Genomic DNA, 18,930 nt, shown 5'->3' with positions numbered 1-18,930 from the left:
TGTTAAATATCAAAAATCTAAAAAAAAGAAAAAAAAGTGTGCTTTATACCGGACACCTAGATGAACGTGTGGTTGGACATAGAAGAGTTTGGTATATGACAAGTACCTGGCAACCCGCGGGGTTACAACAAGTTAAGTAAAAGCGCTAGGGCTCTCTCATTAGTTTAGTGTAGATGCTATTGCTAATGCTAGCGATAAGCTAAGCTAGTTAGCGACTTAATGACAGGCGTGTCTTTTCTTTTAATAATTTGGTCTAACTTAATAAAAAAAAATAATAAATAAACAAAGCAGTAAAATTCTAGTTTTTCCCTTAATAGCTATGTTTAATAGCAAATTTTACAGTCAACTTTCTGCAACGCAGTGTTGCAAGCTAAAGCAGCTAGCTTGTTAGCCAAACAGTGGATTAAATAGACTTCGGGATTTCAGGCATTGAGTTTATTCAGTTAGCTTGTTAGCTACCGGCAAAAAAAATGTGTGTTACAGAAGGAAAAGCAGTTGATATCATGATAGATTTGGAGAATTTTCAGTGAAACGCTGCCGCTTATAGAGATCATGAGCGGATGAGGGAATAAAGCAGAGAAGCTCCATGGCCGGGGAGAGAGAGAGAGACAGAGAGAGAGAGCAGTGAAGCCAGTTTCAGAGGTAACGCTGCTTTATTTGGGAGCTCATTTCATGCACGCGCTGTAATTCAAAGTGCGTTACGTAAACAATGCCTTAGACCCAAACAATGTTAGCGTGTGTGTAACGTTAGTTGTGTAACGTTAGCATAACACAACTAGCGTTACTAGAGTCAAATACAAAGAATTCGCGATTAAATGGACCTCTGAGGCTACAGTTGTTGTTTTTTTTGGGCAGTTTTGGTTATTTGCTGCCAGTTTCGTTTATTTTCATCCGTCGATACATGTTCCAGTCATTCCTTTAATAAGCTTAGCAAGTCAGTATGCTTAGTTTAGCTAGCTTATTGTACTCAGCTTTCATTTCCATAACACTTGTGTTTGAAATTTTTTTAGTTAAACTGGAACCATTAGTAATATGTTTTTATGCTAGGCTTATTTTCTCAAACTGGGCTCCATGAAGCCGAGTCCGTGTATTGTTTTCATTTAATTACAGTGATGGAAAATCACAACACACTGTTATTATTGTAGTTATTATGGGGAGTCCTTTGAATTGAATGGGTTTTATGCAGACCATAACATCTCCAAAGGTTCTGTGGGTTGGAATGTTTAGGACTAAAAAGCTCTATGGCTTTAATACATATATGAAATGGTATTGTATATGGTTCAGTAATGTACGTGAAGTAAGGTGCTGAGGAGGTGGGAGGAAGTTATTTTTCAGTTAAAGCGCTCCAGGGATATAAAAACTTCTGCGCTGAAAAAAAAGGGATTATTTACTTTTGGTGCATCTGTTATACCGTCTTCATATTTATGTTAAACAGGTAAAGTTTGGGTCATTTTGTGTCAGCTGCCCAATGTCACCGTGACCCATGATCCCAAAGTCAACGTGACCCATGATCCCAAAGTCACTGTAACCCATGAACAGTACATCTGTTGCTAACAGTGAAAAATGCAGCTCAGTCTGAACAGCTGCCAAAAACACAGGCCTAGCTGGTTAAAAAATGTTCCTCTTTGTAATTGCTATTGGAATCGAAACAGTTTCTGAATTGCAGCTACTAATGCTACATCATTAAAAAATATTTGAAAGGAAATATCCACCCGGAACAATGTCTGTAATATTTAATTATAAATCACGTGGTTTTTTGATGTCGTCCGAGATTTATTTTGTAATTAAATTCAGAGGTGATCGTTTTAGTTTAAACAGCATCCAGGGTAATTTAGTCTTAAGAGTGTCCTTTACTAATTTTATTATGTATGTAATTGTAAAATAAACCCCACTGTACAAGCTGGAACCGCTCATACATTCTCTAAACAATCCTCTTTTAGGAACAATGATGGCTTCGTTTGCCGCCAGATGATGTCTTGAATCCACTCTGATGATCCGGATCTTCATCATCCTCAAGAGTCTGACAAGAAGATGAAGGTGCACATTGACGTGGATGATAAAAATGAGACGGCTCAACCATCAGACACACTGAATTATACCATCCAGGGTCATAAGGATATCGCTGGGCTCGGGGACAGAAAGAATCACCTGGTTTTTGAGGACCATCTTTGTAGGAGCATGCTGTTTGACGAGGCTGGGTCAAAATATGTTGGAAATGAGTGTTTGCAGATATCGGGGAAACTGTGCGACGGTCCAGTGGCGGAATCACACAGTGTGATTTCAGAGTGTGATTTGGAAATGCTGGAGATCTCAGAGGACAGTTGTTCTATACCTGAAAACGGCGATAATGATTACAATGACAGTTTCACACCAGAAATACAGCAGGCCTATAGAATATTCCAGAGTTTTCTTCTGGAGAAACACAAAGCTGCGACTGCTCCGTTTTGGTTCCCCGTTGGAGATCAAGCCAGAAATGATATGTGTTTGAAAAAGATAGACAACAAGTTTGTCAAGCGGGAATATGAAAGTATTACCGAATTTGTGGCTGATTTTCGCCAGATGTTGGAAAACTGCTATAGATTTCACGGTATTGATCACTGGATCTCGAAACAGGCACAAAAACTGGAGGTCATCCTGGAGCAAAAGCTAACTTTACTCTCAAGGTAAGCATGCCAAATAAATAAATTGGATAAACCTTTGACCCATCAACCCATTGCTATGAAAGTCTTTTGATGGAATGCTAAAAGAATGGGTAATATATACAGACAGAACAGATGGGCTGCACATACCCATGTGTTTATATGACATATTATATTGAAGTAATTGCCTAAGCATACCAGTTACAGTATTGTATTAGATTGTATTTTAAATAATGACTAGATGTTTACCCATATGTGTTCTTGGAGTGAACTTGGAGGGGGTTAACCATAGTTAAAAACAATTTTTTGTTAGTTAACATTGTTGCTTTTCTGTAGTAGGACTGCTTTCCAGATTGTGACGACTGCCCTATCTATGCAACTCTAAATGTCAACATTGAATCAAAACGTCTCATTTTAGGAATCTCATAATTTCAGACAAAATCTACAGCCGAAGTAGTTGCCCCATTGACGTAACCCTTGGATGTATCTTAGGAGAGAGCCATTCAAATATGATTGAGTTATATGTAGGCTAAGATGTTTGCTATGTAAGTGGTTTAGAAGATATGAAATATTAATTTAATTCTATAACAGGAATATGTTTGATGACTTTACATTATATACATGTCAGAAAATGACTTGTGTGTGCCCCAACTCTGATGCTAGCGTTGGGCAGCATTTTAGCCTCCATCTCCATTCTTCATCAGTTCATCTTTGTGCATTTATTTTCTCATAAATGCTCGATAGCTTTTTCGGATTATACGGACTATCACCATTAGGTCAGCTACGTTTATTTCATTTTCATTAAAGCTGAACTTTCATCATGGGTCTGATATTGCAGCTGCAAATGACCTTTTTTTTTTTTTTTTTTTTTTTTTTTTAAAATTCTTAATCCACTTTTAATAGGACACTGAGAGAAAAAACAGCCTTGGCCGTGACTTCTAGGGGTCGTTTTGGCACCGAAGATGAAAAAGCACCGGTTGGCACTTCAACTAGGCGCCGATCTGTGCCACGAAACTTGGCAGCTATTTCCGTATGTGGCTCTGAATCCATCATGGTGCAAGCACTTCGGCTGGAGGAACAACAGAGGGCCAAGGAGGAAAAAAGGTAAATTGTTTGCTTTTGATAGCTACAGGAATTGCAGTCATCATTTAATTGATTTCAGTATCAGGAAACACATTGATGTCATGAATATATCATGATATCAATTGTATTTTTCCCCGTCTGAGAAAGCTTGATGAACACAAAATACATATATATATATTGAGGCATGGACTCCACAAGACTTCTGAAGGTGTGCTGTGGTATCTGGCACTCAGACGTTAGCAGCAGATCCTTTAAGTCCTGTAAGTTGTGAGGAGCAGCATCCATGGATCAGACTTTTTTTTGTCCAGCACATCCAACAGATGCTCGATGGGATTGAGATTAGCAGTTCCATTCCTGTACACACAGCTAGAAATTTGACTCTGGCACAAAAAATTCTTAGATATTAAATTGCAAGTAGGCCAAAAATCTCAAACTGAGATGGTCATCACATCTTTGTTTGTTTTTAAGTGTCCAAATGTTCAGCTGTTTTCAACTTTTTATGGCTGTGATTGTTCTTAGAGATATTTTAACCACTTATGTGTTTTTCATATGCACTACCTGACCTAATGTTTGTTGAGTAGATCAATAGCCTTCTGTCCCTCTTGTGTTGAAAGCTCTTTGCTTTTCCCCATGCCAACTGATAACAATGGAATCTGCAATTTACATTTACAATATTATTTCCATATATTACATCAAACTCAACAGTTTTCTGGAGACTAGAGCAGTCAATAAAATCAATATTCATCATATTTACTAAATTATAATAAATGATTCTCAGTTATGCTTGTGATATGTATTAAAATTCTACAATGTCCTGTTTAATCATGCTCTTTGGCATCTAGGCAGCGAGACCTCGAGAAGAAGGAGGCTGGGGAGACTTCAGCCAAAGAAGTGGAGGAATGGGAGCGCTCATTGCTCTCACTAGCAGAACCATGGCCCATTGGCACTATGTGGGAACTTCCTGCTATCGGTCACTTCTTGTGCCTGGCCCAAGCAGCCCTCAACCTTCCAGAGATTGTATTCTTCGAATTGGAACGCTGCCTGCTAATGCCTCGCTGTAGCTCTTTCTTGGCAAAGATCATGACATCACTGCTTTGTCCTCCTCATCGAAGAATGACACTCCACAGGCGCCCAGCACTGCCTTATCGTCGCTGGGAGGCGGAGTTGAGGCAGAAAGTCTTGGGATGGTACCAGTCTATAGGTCGAGCCAAGGACCAAGAGGCTTGTGCCGAACATCTAGGACTTTGCCACCGTTTTTTCTGGACCCTGGGAGAGACAAGTCCCTTGGAAGAGAAACCATTCCATTTGTTGCCATTCAACCATCGAGTTTGGTTGCTTAAGGGCCTTTGTGACAATGTCTACGAGACGCAGAAGGACGTGCAGGACGCCGTGCTCGGACAGCCTATTCATGAGTGCCGAGAGTCCATCTTGGGCTATGACAGTCAAGAGAACACATACATACACTTCCCACATTTCTGTGGTGCCGATCTGCGTATATATTGCCAGAGTCCATGTCTTCCACTGGAATTCCCCTTGCCCTCTTTCTCTGTGAAGAAACTAGAGCCTGGAATGGTGGACAGGACAGAGGAGAACTTGAGCCCCTGCCCCGATGTCAAAGCGGGGAACTGGGAATTCTGTCTGAGAGTTAGAGATGATGGCTCGGAAGAAAGTGAGGTAGATTGGAAAGGACCTGAGAAATTTCAGTTCCCTTGTAAGGAGGAGTTGCCAAGTCCCAAAAACATCAATGACAAACCCATGGAGGTAAAGCAAAGCATTGAATTAAAAGAAGAAGACAAGAAAGATACAGACTATGAACCTTGCCTAAGGGTTGGCATGAATTGCTACATGGGCAAATTTCCTGCCAATTCTTTGAGCGCAAATGCTTTAGAATCGTCCCTGCCCTCAGAAATAGGTGCCACGGTAAAGAATGAATCATCTTGCCAAAATAGACCTCCTTGCCCCAAATGTTCCATGGATTCCCACGCAAATCCAGAGCATCACTCATGCCTTTGTTTCACAGTCGATTCAGACAGGACTGCTTCTGTGATTTTTTCACAAGCCAGCGACCCAAGACCTGAAACAGGGAAAATACAGTCCAAAAAAAAGAGAAGAAAGAAAAAGAAGGAAAAATTGCGTGGAGTTCAGGCTGGGACAGGCAAGCTTGGTCTGAAAAAGCTCAGGCAGGCCAGAGTGGCCAAAAACACCATGTGCAAAGCTGCTGCTGACTTGAAGAGAAAGGATAAAAGGAAGAAACAGAAGTTAGGTGAGGGAGAGGGAACAGTAATGTTGGACTGTTCCATTTTGGACAAATATATGGAACTTGTATGTTGTATTTAGTTGCTGTTACTTCTGGTTATCAAAGGCACTCTAACTGCTGTTTTTTTTTTTTAATGTTATTAGAGGTTTGTCAAATTCTAGGCAGTTTGCGTGTTGCATCATGGCTTTACATTACATCGCATTTTACACACTTGCATTCTAAAACACGTAGGCATAAGACAGAATGTTGTCTCGATTACTGCAATACAAAATACCGGTGAGACAAATGTTCTTCTCGTATCGTGTATCGCGATATTTCCTTTTAATATTCATTATGAACTCGAACTTTTCGTACACACTAGGCAGCAGCACCAGAGGTAGTAGCATACAGTGCAGGAAGTTTGCAAGTGAGAACCTAACTGTCTCAAAGCATGCTTGCTTAATAGTCCAAACGTTTATGCTAATCACAAGGAAGCCTTATGGTACATGGGTCAAACACAAGCAGCCTTGTTTCACTTCGGAAAAAATAATACTGTACATAGCACGTACGTAGCATAGACATCCAGAGGTAGTTACTGTAAACCGTTTTTCTACCACAGCTGGCTGGACTGCGGCCTAAAACACAGGTTGAAAGAAGTCAAAGGCGGTGTGCCGTACTTGATCTAAATCACACTCGCGTCTAAAATCTGTTCGGAAGCATACGTCTTGGATCGTGCCGTTAGTGTATTGTCTCAAGCCTAGAAACAAACCGTTAGTTTGTCACGTATCTGAGCCAGTGCCGTCAAGTATGTGTCATGATATTGTTGCCCTGTTGTTTGATTTTTCTATAAACAGGAAGAAAGTTTGTTCCTAAGAACTCTCAAGAAAAACATAAGGATCATCCTCCGCAGCTCCCAGTGGAGCCAGCCTTTAAGGTAACACATGCTTATTTCTGCATTAGCTAAATTTGTAGGTCTTGTTTCCAGAAATTTATGCCTACGTATCGGATCATTTTGTTCGTAAAATGTAAATATAGCTGTACCGTGAGCTCACAGTTTAATCCGGATTAAGCGTGACGTCATTTGATTGTCCTCACTAAAAATCCGAGAATGCAGATTTTTACAAATTTTAATATCAACCTCAGAAAAAGAACCGTTTTTAAAAAAAATTCCTTATATTATTGCTACTTTAATTGCACTGATTTAATTCAAACAATGCACAGTAAATATTATTAGTATTTCGTGTCCTCCTTGTCTTCTGTTTGTCCTCACCCAATCACCCATTCCTTCACGCTTTGTTTTACCCCTTCGTAGTTGGTCTGCACTAGTTTGGATGAACTGAGGGATCTCATCAGTAAAACAGAGGATGAGCTAGATGAGTTGGAGAGCACCAAAAAGAGATGTGTTAGTAAGAGGGGGAATTCTCACAAGCAAACACACACAAAGATTGATCTACCTTTCATATGAATCCTATCGATTTATGTAAAATTTTGAGCAAATTTGCCTGTGTAGAAAGAAAATACACCGTTGGCGTCTGTTAAAAGAGTTTTTGGTTGGGACATTTCAGGAAAGGTGGTACGTTAAGAGAGAAGCAGTGAAGGAGCTTCACATTACACTCATAAGACTGCTGAATGAGCTGTTGCCATGGGAACCCAAATTACTCAAGGCCTTTCACAGGAACAGGTAAGCAAGTGCATTCCTTTGATTTCTGTCCTGGCAACGTTTGCTGTTAGTTGTTGAAGAATCGAATTTTATTGTTTATTTTGTAAACTGTTAGCGTAAAACCGAACCGTGGGCATTTCTCTCATCAGGGCCCGGTTGAAAAAGGAAAGTGACGACTTTAAAAAGCATCCTGAATATGAAAACTTTGTCCGAGAGGAGTGGGTAGCATTCAAAGTAGATGGAGATGCATACAAAGAAGGCTCTTCGTCCACAGAGATTAGCAGAGAATTGAAGGATGAGGACAAAACCGAGAGACATTTGAAGGGAGGCTCTGGAACAACAGGTGATGAATATTAACCTCTTTCTTTTGGATAAGTCATAGGAAGGCAAAAATCATTCTCCCTTTAGTTGCTTTTCAAAGGTTTTTAGTTTCTCACTAATCTATCATGTGCGCTTCTTAATTATCTGTCATTGTTTTCTGGATTAACCCCAATTACTGTATAATTTATTTTCATAGTAATTTATCAGAATGGTAATGTGATATGTTCGTTCAAATAAATAAACTTTTTTTAAAATTTTTTTTTTTTTTTTTAATCTTTCTCATTTTTGCAGACTGTGAAAATCACATTGGAAATCACTTATTAGCACACTTGGTCAGCAGACCAGATGTTAACACAGCAGCTTTGAGTGAATCTGGACCTTTGACTCGAAGCTCAAAGCGCCGACAGAGTGGAGGAATAGATGAGGACTTCAGTCTTAGCAAAAAAGGAAAGATGGTCGCTGATGATCCTGTGACCACTGAACCACAAACCAAGGTTACATACAGGGACCAAAGTACGGCCGGAACAAACGCTTCGACCACTGAAACTGTGGTAACCGCACCTCCGAGTGGTTTTCAGAGGCGCTGTAATCCAATTCAGGCATTGCTGGCCAAGAGTGTTGGAAATAAAGTAACCCTAATAAGTCATCCACAGGCAGCTCAAATTTTGCACTGTCCAAATAAGACGGCTTCTGCAGCTCTAACTACAACCAACCCCACAGCAATTTGTCAGCCTACACCACAATCAACACCTGACTCCATGCAAACGCATACTTCCACTCCATCATCTGCACAGAGGCCTATGCAGGTTGTATATAAGGCCCCAGAAGGCTTGAGTTTGGTTAGGAATAATGGCATGCCAGTTAAGTTTTCAGTGCAGCCAGTCATTCATCAGAAAACAGGGGAGAAGGCAGTGCAGCAGGTTATTATTCTTCCCACAAATTTAGTCATTCAAAAGACTGAGGCAAAAAGAGCTCAGCAACCATCCTGTATGACTACTGGTGCCACAACCAAGCCTGATACACTTCTGTCCAATCCTTCAGGGTTCACTGTGCCAGAAAACAAGATTCCGGTCCAGCAAGTGTCTCCATTAAAAAGTATTAGCACTGTAATGACATCATCTGCTGTTTCACCTAGCTTGCAAAAATCCGTTTCACCTGCCCGTAAAAAGACTGCTGAACCAAGTTTTACCCTAAAGGGATCCACTACATCTACTTCAGCCACTACTGAACCCAACAAATGTGATCTTAATCAAGAGTTAAAGACAGTGTGCATCAGAGACTCGCAGTCCATTCTTGTCACAACCAGAGGAGGAAACACAGGAGTGGTGAAGGTACAGACTTCAGACAACAGTGGTGCAAGTTTTTTACCATCCAGCCCTATTTTCACTCTCCCCCCTAAGTTTCAAGCTTTCCTGCTGTCCAAGGCATCGACTGTAGCAACATCCACGCCTCAAACTACCACAGCTGCCAAGTTATTGCCTGTCGTCTCCTCTTTAATTGACAACAAGGTAGTTTCTTTTAATTCGGCACCCCAATCGTCTTTAAAAAGTGCCAATCCAGTGAACCCATGCCCCCTGATGGAAAGATTAAGTGGTACAGTACCCTTTAACAATGACTTGCCTTTCTCTGTAGGGTCTGTTTCTGACAATGCAGCAAAGCATGCCCAGATATTAATTGGTATTAACTCACTAGTTCCAGCCAACTCACAAAGTAATGCTAGTGTCCCTTCATCTGTCTGGGCTGTCCAGACTGCTGCTTCTGAAAACATCATTCGACTTACTCAAAAGAGCCCCCAAGATACTAGCGTCGATCCAGATCCGTCTACCTTCCAGAAAGCTTTTGTAGTCGCGTCCACTACAAACATCTCAACATCAGTATCAAGTATCACCACTACGTCTGCTGCTTCTGCCTTTCCAGGATCAAGGGTCAAGTTCATGAGTCAATCTGGCTCTGCCTGCTCTACGGTTACTGTTGGTAAAGGGTTAGTAACATCAGAGTGCAGTATTACTGCCACAGCTACTTCATCAGCAGTTGAAGTCATGAAAGTTAGACCCAACCTTGGGCAGTCCATTGGCAGCACATCTGCTGGTACTCCGACTGAAGTCCAGGGCATCAACATTACTGGATTAGGAGCTAGGATACTGGACAGAACTACAGTGACGAGCAAAAAAATGGCAGAAATCACCACAAAAGTTGCACCTATGATGATGTCCAGTGTCCTTGCAACTTCAAGTGGGCAATTTTTTGTCCAGAACTGCAACTCTTCTGCAAATAGCTGTTTGTCACTGAATGCCAATGGTCCTGTCAAAGCAACTGGATCTGCTGATGGTAAAGGTGTTAAGTTTTCCACTTATGACACTGGGCATATGGCCTCCTCTGAACTCCTTTCAGCAGTACAACAGAAGAGTGTGTCTCACTCCGTGTCCACCGCTATTTCAGTATCGGACATCCTAAATAATAGATCAGAGCTAGTAGCTAGCAGCTCAGCTCCAAATGTAGGCTGTTCTGTATTAGGAAGCCCATTTAACAAAGGCACTACTTTACCAACGGGAGTGATGCAGGACAAACCGTTGGATAGTATGTCCCTTAGTACGGCTTCTACAGCTATCAAACTTCCTATCATCAGCTCTTTGACAAGGGTCTCTCAGCCTCTAGCTCTGAGCACCACAACAGCAAAACATGTATCAGACAACCCTTCTACTGGAATTCGATCAGTAATGCCTTCTACGGTGAGATCTCCCATGAATGCCGTCCCTGGCACCACAACGGTTCAGGAAAAAGTTGTGATCAATACTACTGCTCCACTTGCTCCTGGAACCCAACTGTTCATTAACAACACAAGGTTTGTTGTACCTGCTCAAGGACTTGCGCCTGGCAGTCATGTTCTTCTTATCTCAAGTCCCACTGTGCATCCTACTGGCCGACTGGGGACAAATCCTGTCTATCCTGCCCCAAGGGTGGCAGGTACTCTAACTGCTCCTCCTGCTGCTTCAGTTGTTCAAGGTCTGAGAATGGTAACACCTAGTATAAGGTCACATGATACATCAGTCAGGCAACCGGCACCCATCCCAGCAAAGATTGAACAATCTGTCTCTGCTAATAATCTTTTAACTGCAGTCAGGTCCCCACCAGTCACCATTAATTCTTCTACTTTTGCACAGGTGTCTCAGTTTGGTACTGCCCGATCATCTGGGCAACAATGCTTGACTCATATTGTAAGACTTCCTTCCTTTTTACTCCCTGAAATGAAAGAATACCCTGCTGTTTCTTCAGGTAGTCTTACCAGCTGCCCAAAGGAAAACATTGCAGTTTCTGCTCAGTTACAAAGATGTTTACCGAGCACAAACACTCCAGACCTTTCACAAACAGAATCTTCCAGTGCTGCACCGAAACTGAAATCAGTCGTAACGGCAGTAAAACCGGTGATTTCCTGGCCATCCCCAGTGGTCACCGTGTCACCCATGAGTAGTACAGTATCAAGGATGCAGACACTTCCTGTGGCAACTGTACCACCGATTGGCAGTACAATGAGTAGCGGTCAAAACACTTGTGTCGCAACAGTATCTCCATCTATTAACACACTTTTAATGGCAACTTGTCAGCCAGTTAGGCCTGTGCAACCTGGAAATATTAGCATGACAGTCCCTAGCCATCTACCACAGGTTAAAAGCAAGACTCCATCACAAGTCTCAGGTGGGCAAATCATCTGTACTCCCAGTAAATTATTGTTAAGTCCAGATGGTGCCATTTTGAATGTACTTAGATACCCATCCCTACAAGATCTACCAGTGATGACGGATAAAATGGCAGCGGGTGTAACCACCTCTAATACAGCTGTTTTGCACACGCTAGATTCAGAGAGAATGGTAACATCGGATAATCCAGAATGACCTAATTACTAAAAATGTGATTTCAAATTAATCGAATAATTAATTTGATTACCCCCTTACAACCTCCTCCCCCCATCCACCAATCTTTCTCAGATCAAACGGTTTAAATCTATGGAATAAGCACTATTTTGTATATTGGACACTTATAACACCTATGGTGGGAAATGCTGTCATGAGGTTTTTTATTATTATTATTATTATTATCAATTTTGAATTAGAATGGCCAGTGTTGTGTATAGTAAAAAATATTTTTGTCGTGTGTTCCTGTTCATTTTCAAGTTTCAAAAGTTATACTTCAGAAGATAATTTTAGAAGGATTTAATTATTTTGTAGCATTTTTTTTTTTTTTTTTTAAATTGACATTCATTAAACGATTCATGTTTTATTCTTTCAAATGCAATACAAGCTGTGTTAGCACATGTCTACCATATCTGTTCTGCACACTTACACTTTGTATCCATGGTAGATAGATTTTAGTTTAAGCTGACTCGATGTTTTCTCTTGCACACATAGAGACCTTAAAAGAAACCTTGCAGTTTAAAGTGCTATACCACATGATTAAAGGTAGAAAGGTAGATTTATTTAATACATTGCCAAATATTTTGGATCACTTGTAACGGGTATTGGAAATAAATCCAGTGCTTAGTTCCTTATCACAAAGGATTGTATTGTTTATTCAGCAGTGAGATCAGAAGCACGTTTCTTTCTTTTTCTTTCTTTTTTTTTTTTTTAAAGCAAGCTTTAATGCGGTTCAAACCAGCTGTTTCAAATTGGATTGGAAGATTACTTGATATGAAATGTGAGTGGAAAAACAGGATTCATGAAATTGAGCTAAAAACAAGGGTGTGTATTAGGTGAATGCACTGTGAGTAATAGAAAGCACATGCAGTGTGATTGATGTGGAGTACCCATGGCAAATAGCACCCCTGCTGGTTTGCCTCGGTAGGATCTTAAATATGTACTGTTCGCCAGAGTTAAACATTGGGGTGGTTGAATTTAAATATACGTGCAGATCTTACAAGTATCATTCACCAGCCTTCTCATGGATGTGAATGATTTATGTAAAGAAAGTTGAGGTGTTTTTTTTGTATACATCATAACCATTTCAGAGAAATTTATATTAGGTAATGACAGTAGGGACTAGGGCGTGTTACCACAGTGTCATGAAGAGCGAGGGGGAAAACTTTATTGGGTCACAGATGATCATTTCTATAACTAGGAAATGCTATATGATTAATGGGCATAATATTAAAAGATGTTCATATAGCTCTACACTACCGGTTGGTAATTTACTAAAAGGTACATAATAAGTTGATGTCCCCAGATTTTCCTATTGTTTTTTTTTTTTTGGGGGGGGGACTTGTTGTGAAAATGTTCTGCTCTTCAGTCCAGAAAACGACACATCACAAGCAATCAAATTTTGTTTAGTGTGAACATTTAGGGATTTCATTGGTTACATCCTGTATGCCTTTGCTGTTATGACATTTAGGTTACATATCTAACCCTTTATAGAACGTTGTCATTGATACGTGATGTATTTATGTTTAGAAAACACATTTGTATGGGTTCCCAGCTCAAATGTAATTAGACAGCTCGGTAAAGCCAAAAATGCTGACCACCTTGCAAATAACGTAACGCACTGATTGAAATAGATGTGTTAGAACTTTAATGGACATTTATTGATGGTTTTTTTCCTTACTTCCGTTCCGTGTGCCGTTTACAAACGACAAAATCCGACAGAAGGTTAAAACAAATAAGACTGATTGAATTATTCTTCTTTAGGGTGAGTAAGGTGGTGGGGATGGTCCAGTGGTGATCTTCTCATAGGCTGGTGGGGCATTGGGGAACTGCAAAAATAAAGAGCAGGATTTCTCAGGAAAGCGCAGTGCTGAAACTCCGAACTAAAAACTGAAACTGCGGCTCCTTTTAAGCTACAGTCACTATATAGAGCTGAATTACACGTTACAGTTCGGTGCAAAAGTTTGCTAAACTTCAGGCTTCTTACCACGGATTGGGCGTTGCTAAATTCATTAAGGGCCATTTTGTTATTGCCAGCTGCCCCTAGTTCACCGTACTGTCCCGATCTCACAAGTTCCCTCCAGGATAGACTCGGGCCTCGGGAGTTCTGTGGGAACAAAAAAAAGGGCTGTTTTACATCACATGAGCCTCAGCATGACCGACACAAGCCTCAGAATTCCAGTCAGCTGAGCTCTAACATTTTCTAGTATTATTTTTTTTTTCCAGATTTGGGGAAACATTCGATTTAAAAAGTAACACTAGTGCATATGCAGAAATGTTCTGGAGTTGCTGTACACAGTTTGAGAAACATGATGTCTTGTAGTAATTCATAGTGACATAAAGTCTCACTAAGGTTGTTCTATGAGTAACTAACTAAAGATAAAGTAAAATGCTCTTTATTACTCTTTGTACTAATACTACTCGTATAAAATTCTGCCAGCCAGATATAAAGATTCAACACTTTTTAGGTTTCTGATCAACATTTAGTTCTAACAATGAGTCATGTTAAAGTTAACATTTAGCGCGATGACGGGGAAACGACTGATTTTGCATTCTCTTCACAGCCTAATCCAATAAAGATTACATGCAAATTGAATTAAAACCAGGTAATAATACACAGTGTAGTAGTTTATATACACCGTGCCGATGAACTACTAAAGACAGCAATGACGGCAATATCAATATTTAGTCAGGTGTTTGTTTTTTTTTAGTTCTAGCAGTTCCCCATGTCAAATAATTTAATACTATCTCTCACTGTTGCTCCTCAAAAATGAATCTTTCATGTGCGTGTGAATTGAAAGCCCTGTTATAGAGGTTTAGGCTTTTCAGAGTGAGATTGTGCAGAGGGTTCAAATAGATTATTTCTTGACATTACCACCCCTTAATGACAAAATTAGTTTTCAAACTGAAACGTTACCAAAGGCTTTTCTTTATATTCTTTTACACCACAGCGCTGTTGAATTCTCAAGTTGTGATTTTTTCTTTTTCTTTTTTTTTTTTTTTTGTCTTATTCACTTCGAGAGAGAAAATTAGTTTATAGCTGTAATAAACCTAAGTGATAACCGGAACTAACTTGTGGATGTTCTACAATATTAAAACAGAAACTGTTAATAGAAAACAATTTAGAATGTGTAGTATTAGTAAAAAAAAAAAAAAAAAAGAACATTTTGGGATGTGCTGTTATTGGATGGGGTGGTATGTGGTATTGCACCACCCCACTGTTGATTATTTTCCTATAACAGCATGCCCCAAGGTGTTTTTTTTTTTTTTTTTTTTTTTTTTAAGTTTAAGCCTAAATGTTCCTGAACAGGCTGCTAACATTTCCCCAATTCCGAAAAAGTTGGGACAGTATGGAAAATGCCAATAAAAACAAAGAGGAGTGATTTGTAAATGTACTTTGACTTGTATTTAAATGAAAAATGTATAAAGACAAGGTATTTGATGTTTTATCTAATCGACTGCATAGTTTTTTTTTGTTCTTTTTTGGAAGATAAACGTTTATTTTGAAATTGATGCATGCAACACGTTCCAGAAAAGTTGGGACAGGGGTAATTAGGACTAAATTAGCGTTGTGACGAGTAAGAAGGTGATGTGAAACGGGTGAGGTAATCGTCTAATCATAGTATATAAAGGAGCCTCCAAAAAAAGTCCTAGTCCTTCAAGAGCAGGGATGGGTCGAGGCTCGCCGATCTGCCGACAGATGTGTCGGAGAATAACCCGACTCTCTGAGAACATCGTTCCCCAAAGACAAATCGGTAGGATTTTGGGCAATTCACCTTCTACAGTGCACAAGATAATTAAAAGATTCAAAGAAATGTGTAAAGATCAAGGCCGAAAACTACTTCTGAATGCATGTCACTGTCTTAAAAACCGTCATGAGTCTGTAATGGAGATCCTGACATGGGCTCGGGAATACTTTGGTAAACCTTTGTCGGTCGACACCATTCGCCGCTGCATCCACAGATGCAAGTTAAGGCTTTACTGTGCAAAGCAGAAGCCGTATATCAACACTGTCCAGAAGCACCGGCGACTTCTCTGGGCTCGGTCTCATTTGAGATGAACAGTAGCACAGTGGAATCGTGTTTCGTGGTCCGACGAGTCAATATTTTAAATAGTTTTTGGACAAAACGGCCGTCGTGTTCTCCGGGCCAAAGAGGAAAACGACCGTTCAAGCTGTTTTCAGCGCCAGGTCCAAAAGCTAGCGTCTGTCATGGTATGTGGGCGTGTCAGTGCACATGGCATGGGTAACTTGCCATGATATGTACACATTTTGGAGCAACATATGCTTCCACCCAGAGCAGAACAACGCCAAGCCACATTCTGCCCGGATTACAAGCGCATGGTTGCGTAAGCAGAGAGTGCGGGTGCTAGCATGGCCCGCCTGCAGTCCCGACCTGTCTCCCATTGAGAATGTCTTGCGCATTACGAAGCACAAAATAAGGAAACAAAGGACTCGTACAGTTGCACAGCTGAAGAAATGCATAATGCATGAATGGAGGGAAATTCCGCCCAAACGCTTAATAAGTGTTCTTAAAAGAAACGGTGACGTTACACAGCGGTAAACAGACAACTGTCTCAACTTTTTTCTAGTGTATTGCACTCGTCAGATTTAAAATGAGTGTATATTTTCAAAAATAAATTAAATTCACACAAACATCAAAGTAAAACATAAAATAATGTGTTTTCAATATAGTACAGGGTGAATAGAATTTTCAAATGACTCTTTTTTGGGTTTTTTTTTTTTTTTTTTTTTGACATTTTCCATACCGTCCCAACTTTTTCAGAATTGGGGTTGTAAAATTTCATAAGTAATAAATAGATTTGTTTCACTGTAATATAGTAAAAAAAAACTACAATTCACCTGGATCATTCTATACCCATTGCGTTTGCGGTAGTACCAGCAGCCCAGAATGAACAGAGCCGTAAGGACGATAGCCAGGAAAGCAATGCCAGCAGCCCTGAAACACAATTAACCACCATCCATCTTAATAGTCCATATTAATACTGTCATTTACGTTAGGTGCACTGTTTGTCTCCAAGTTCTGTCCTTTATAAACAGCATACACATAATAATGTAATAGATCGATAGATAGATAGATAGTACTAAATGAAACAGTCACTATTGCTTAAAAAAAATAGTAGTCTCAGGTACCGTTTGTGCAGTTATATGGAAATTAGCTGGTATATTTTATTGAGCATCTTGCAGAATCAGCCACAGTTCTATAGAGTTTGAATGTCACACTTGCATCTTATTTTTGCAGCAAAACCCAGCGGCCTTCATTGTGTTTTTGTCTGAAAAAGTGGCCGTCTACTTAATACGCTGCTTTCTTTACTGACGTGCAGACATTTTCCTGTAACGTTTCGTTTTTGTGCTAGGAAACTAATGTCTGTAAACCTAAAATGTTTCTGGACTGACTCAATAATGTTGAAATCATAAAATAAAAGTCTATAACAAAGTTAGTATAACTATAACAAAATACAAGTGCCTGAATTTCACACTCTAGTCATTTTGCTGCATGAACACACCTGATTTAAATCAGCAGTGCCTTAACACTGTTAATGAGGACAAAATGGGGGCGTTCGAGTAGGACAACACCAAACCCTGCACCAAACATCTTAAAAAATAATGATGTAAATATCAATCATATACAAAAAAAAAAAAAAAAACCTTACTCCTCTGCTCTGATGAAGTTCCCCCGTCCTCTGCTTGCAAAATGAACAGTGAAGTCCCCACGAGGCATGGCTCCTATATACGATAAATAAATACAGAGATTTAACATTTTTTTAAATTAAAAATCACAATGCACCATGGGTATTTTGAGTAATTACTAATCATTTAATGTAAGAATTTAATGAATTGACTGTGCAAATGAAATTGGAGCATCTAAATGAGTATGATATTGCTGTGAAATCTTACCTGAATTGGATAATTTGATTACGGGCACACACTTAGGCAAAGAAAGAAGCAGTGAACGCAGTCCAGTTCCTCCCTTTCTCTCTCTCTCTCCCTCTCCCTCTCTCTATTTCTCTCTTTCACACACACATTAGTTTTCTTAACCCGCTCTCATGACCATCACGGGTTCTACTCTCTTAAGCCACTGAAGTAATTGGCATGTAACACACACTTCAAATACCTCTCTTTGTTCAGAAAACTAGTCCGTCAACTCTAAGGCACAAAACTCACAAGATCCATTTTAAAGTCCTATTATTTTAACCGACCAAGACAATTAGGCCAAAGGGAATAACATTTAAAATAACATTAATAGTTAATAGTTCGATGTACATTGTAATTGTTACAGAATGGTACGCCGCTTTTTTTGTGCAGACCTGTACATGTCTAAATTAGAGGTGTGACCATATACTGGTATGGGAGTACATTGTGGTCAGTGGCTCTGACATTTATACTGTTACATCATACATTAGTCAGTCTGTACAGGAGGTTTTTTTTGTGTGATTGTTGCAGCTGAAAATGCTTGATTTTGTTGTGGATTTTTTCAAAGTTTGCGATGCAGCTTGTGTTATTTGTGCGGGGGGGGTTCACAGTGGTGTTTATTGGTAAATGAGACCTTTTACCTGTACTAATGTTCGACGCACGTGAACTGAAAAGGGCTTTGGCTGAATGTGCGTTTTGATGATGTCGCATGACATGTCGCAAAAAGCGTCGCGAAAGTGTCTTAAAACCACATATAAGGGATATTTTAAAGACTCCTGAAGACAAAGTGTGATCCTCCTGACAAGGTCATTTTAAACAATTGTAAGCAAGTAGTGTGACTTGGCCTGGATGTGTGTCATACATCATGTACATTATTGTACTGTTTCACCAGCCTAATCTTTGTCATCACTAACAGCCATTTTGAAATGGAGGATAAAATGATGGGTATGGACGTGTGCGAGTTTTTGAGCCAGAAAAGCTTTTATCTGAGCTTGGGTTTTAAAACTGATTGCTTTCTCACAACCTGATGACACAGACGTGCACACCCTTTCAGAAAAGTCACACGAACGTCACGTGAGTAATCATACGGTTCCCACCCACTAGCTAACTCCCCCCTATCACACGACAGGAACCATCCAGGAAGAGTGAAG

General features: G+C 39.9%; 2 protein-coding genes across 3 annotated transcripts; one reads left to right on the top strand and one right to left on the bottom strand.

The window, feature by feature from the left end:
- The first annotated feature begins 94 nt into the window (after positions 1-94).
- Positions 95-12,257, top strand: LOC108278730 (uncharacterized protein KIAA2026). 2 transcript variants are annotated; one of them, XM_017492242.3, is made up of 9 exons: positions 96-642; positions 1,941-2,663; positions 3,543-3,743; positions 4,565-5,985; positions 6,813-6,892; positions 7,271-7,360; positions 7,524-7,639; positions 7,768-7,961; positions 8,231-12,257. In XM_017492242.3, the coding sequence occupies exons 2-9, from the start codon at positions 2,032-2,034 to the stop codon at positions 11,827-11,829; spliced, it is 6,333 nt and encodes a 2,110-aa protein (XP_017347731.1). In that variant the 5' UTR covers positions 96-642; positions 1,941-2,031; the 3' UTR covers positions 11,830-12,257. The 2 variants fall into 2 exon arrangements, 1 of the variants encoding a protein (XP_017347731.1); XR_008398327.1 differs by lacking the exon at positions 8,231-12,257 and having other exon boundaries at positions 95-642; positions 7,271-7,364; positions 7,768-7,904.
- Positions 12,258-13,478: 1,221 nt separating this feature from the next.
- On the bottom strand, positions 13,479-17,948 carry mlana (melan-A). The gene is made up of 5 exons (XM_047161800.2): positions 17,765-17,948; positions 17,521-17,593; positions 16,709-16,805; positions 13,835-13,954; positions 13,479-13,676 (listed from the first exon to the last, which is right to left on the bottom strand). Exons 2-5 carry the CDS (start codon positions 17,586-17,588, stop codon positions 13,608-13,610), a joined length of 354 nt encoding a protein of 117 aa, XP_047017756.1. The 5' UTR covers positions 17,589-17,593; positions 17,765-17,948; the 3' UTR covers positions 13,479-13,607.
- Between the last annotated feature and the right edge of the window lie 982 nt (positions 17,949-18,930).

This window comes from Ictalurus punctatus, chromosome 18, assembly GCF_001660625.3.
Source record: "Ictalurus punctatus breed USDA103 chromosome 18, Coco_2.0, whole genome shotgun sequence".
In the NCBI taxonomy this organism is placed as follows: Eukaryota; Metazoa; Chordata; class Actinopteri; order Siluriformes; family Ictaluridae; genus Ictalurus; species Ictalurus punctatus.
The sequence above is the reverse complement of the archived record's forward strand: the minus strand, read 5'-3'. Positions and strand labels throughout refer to the sequence as shown.

Coding starts and splice junctions, on each gene's coding strand:
- LOC108278730 (XM_017492242.3), top strand. CDS start 2,032: ATGAAGGTGCACATTGACGTGGATGATAAAAATGAGACGGCTCAACCA. Junction 5,986..6,812: donor AAGGAAGAAACAGAAGTTAG/GTGAGGGAGAGG, acceptor TTCTATAAACAG/GAAGAAAGTTTGTTCCTAAG. Junction 7,361..7,523: donor AGAGCACCAAAAAGAGATGT/GTTAGTAAGAGG, acceptor GGGACATTTCAG/GAAAGGTGGTACGTTAAGAG.
- mlana (XM_047161800.2), bottom strand. CDS start 17,588: ATGCCTCGTGGGGACTTCACTGTTCATTTTGCAAGCAGAGGACGGGGG. Junction 13,955..16,708: donor ATGGGTATAGAATGATCCAG/GTGAATTGTAGT, acceptor TTGTTCCCACAG/AACTCCCGAGGCCCGAGTCT. Junction 13,677..13,834: donor TTAGCAACGCCCAATCCGTG/GTAAGAAGCCTG, acceptor TTATTTTTGCAG/TTCCCCAATGCCCCACCAGC.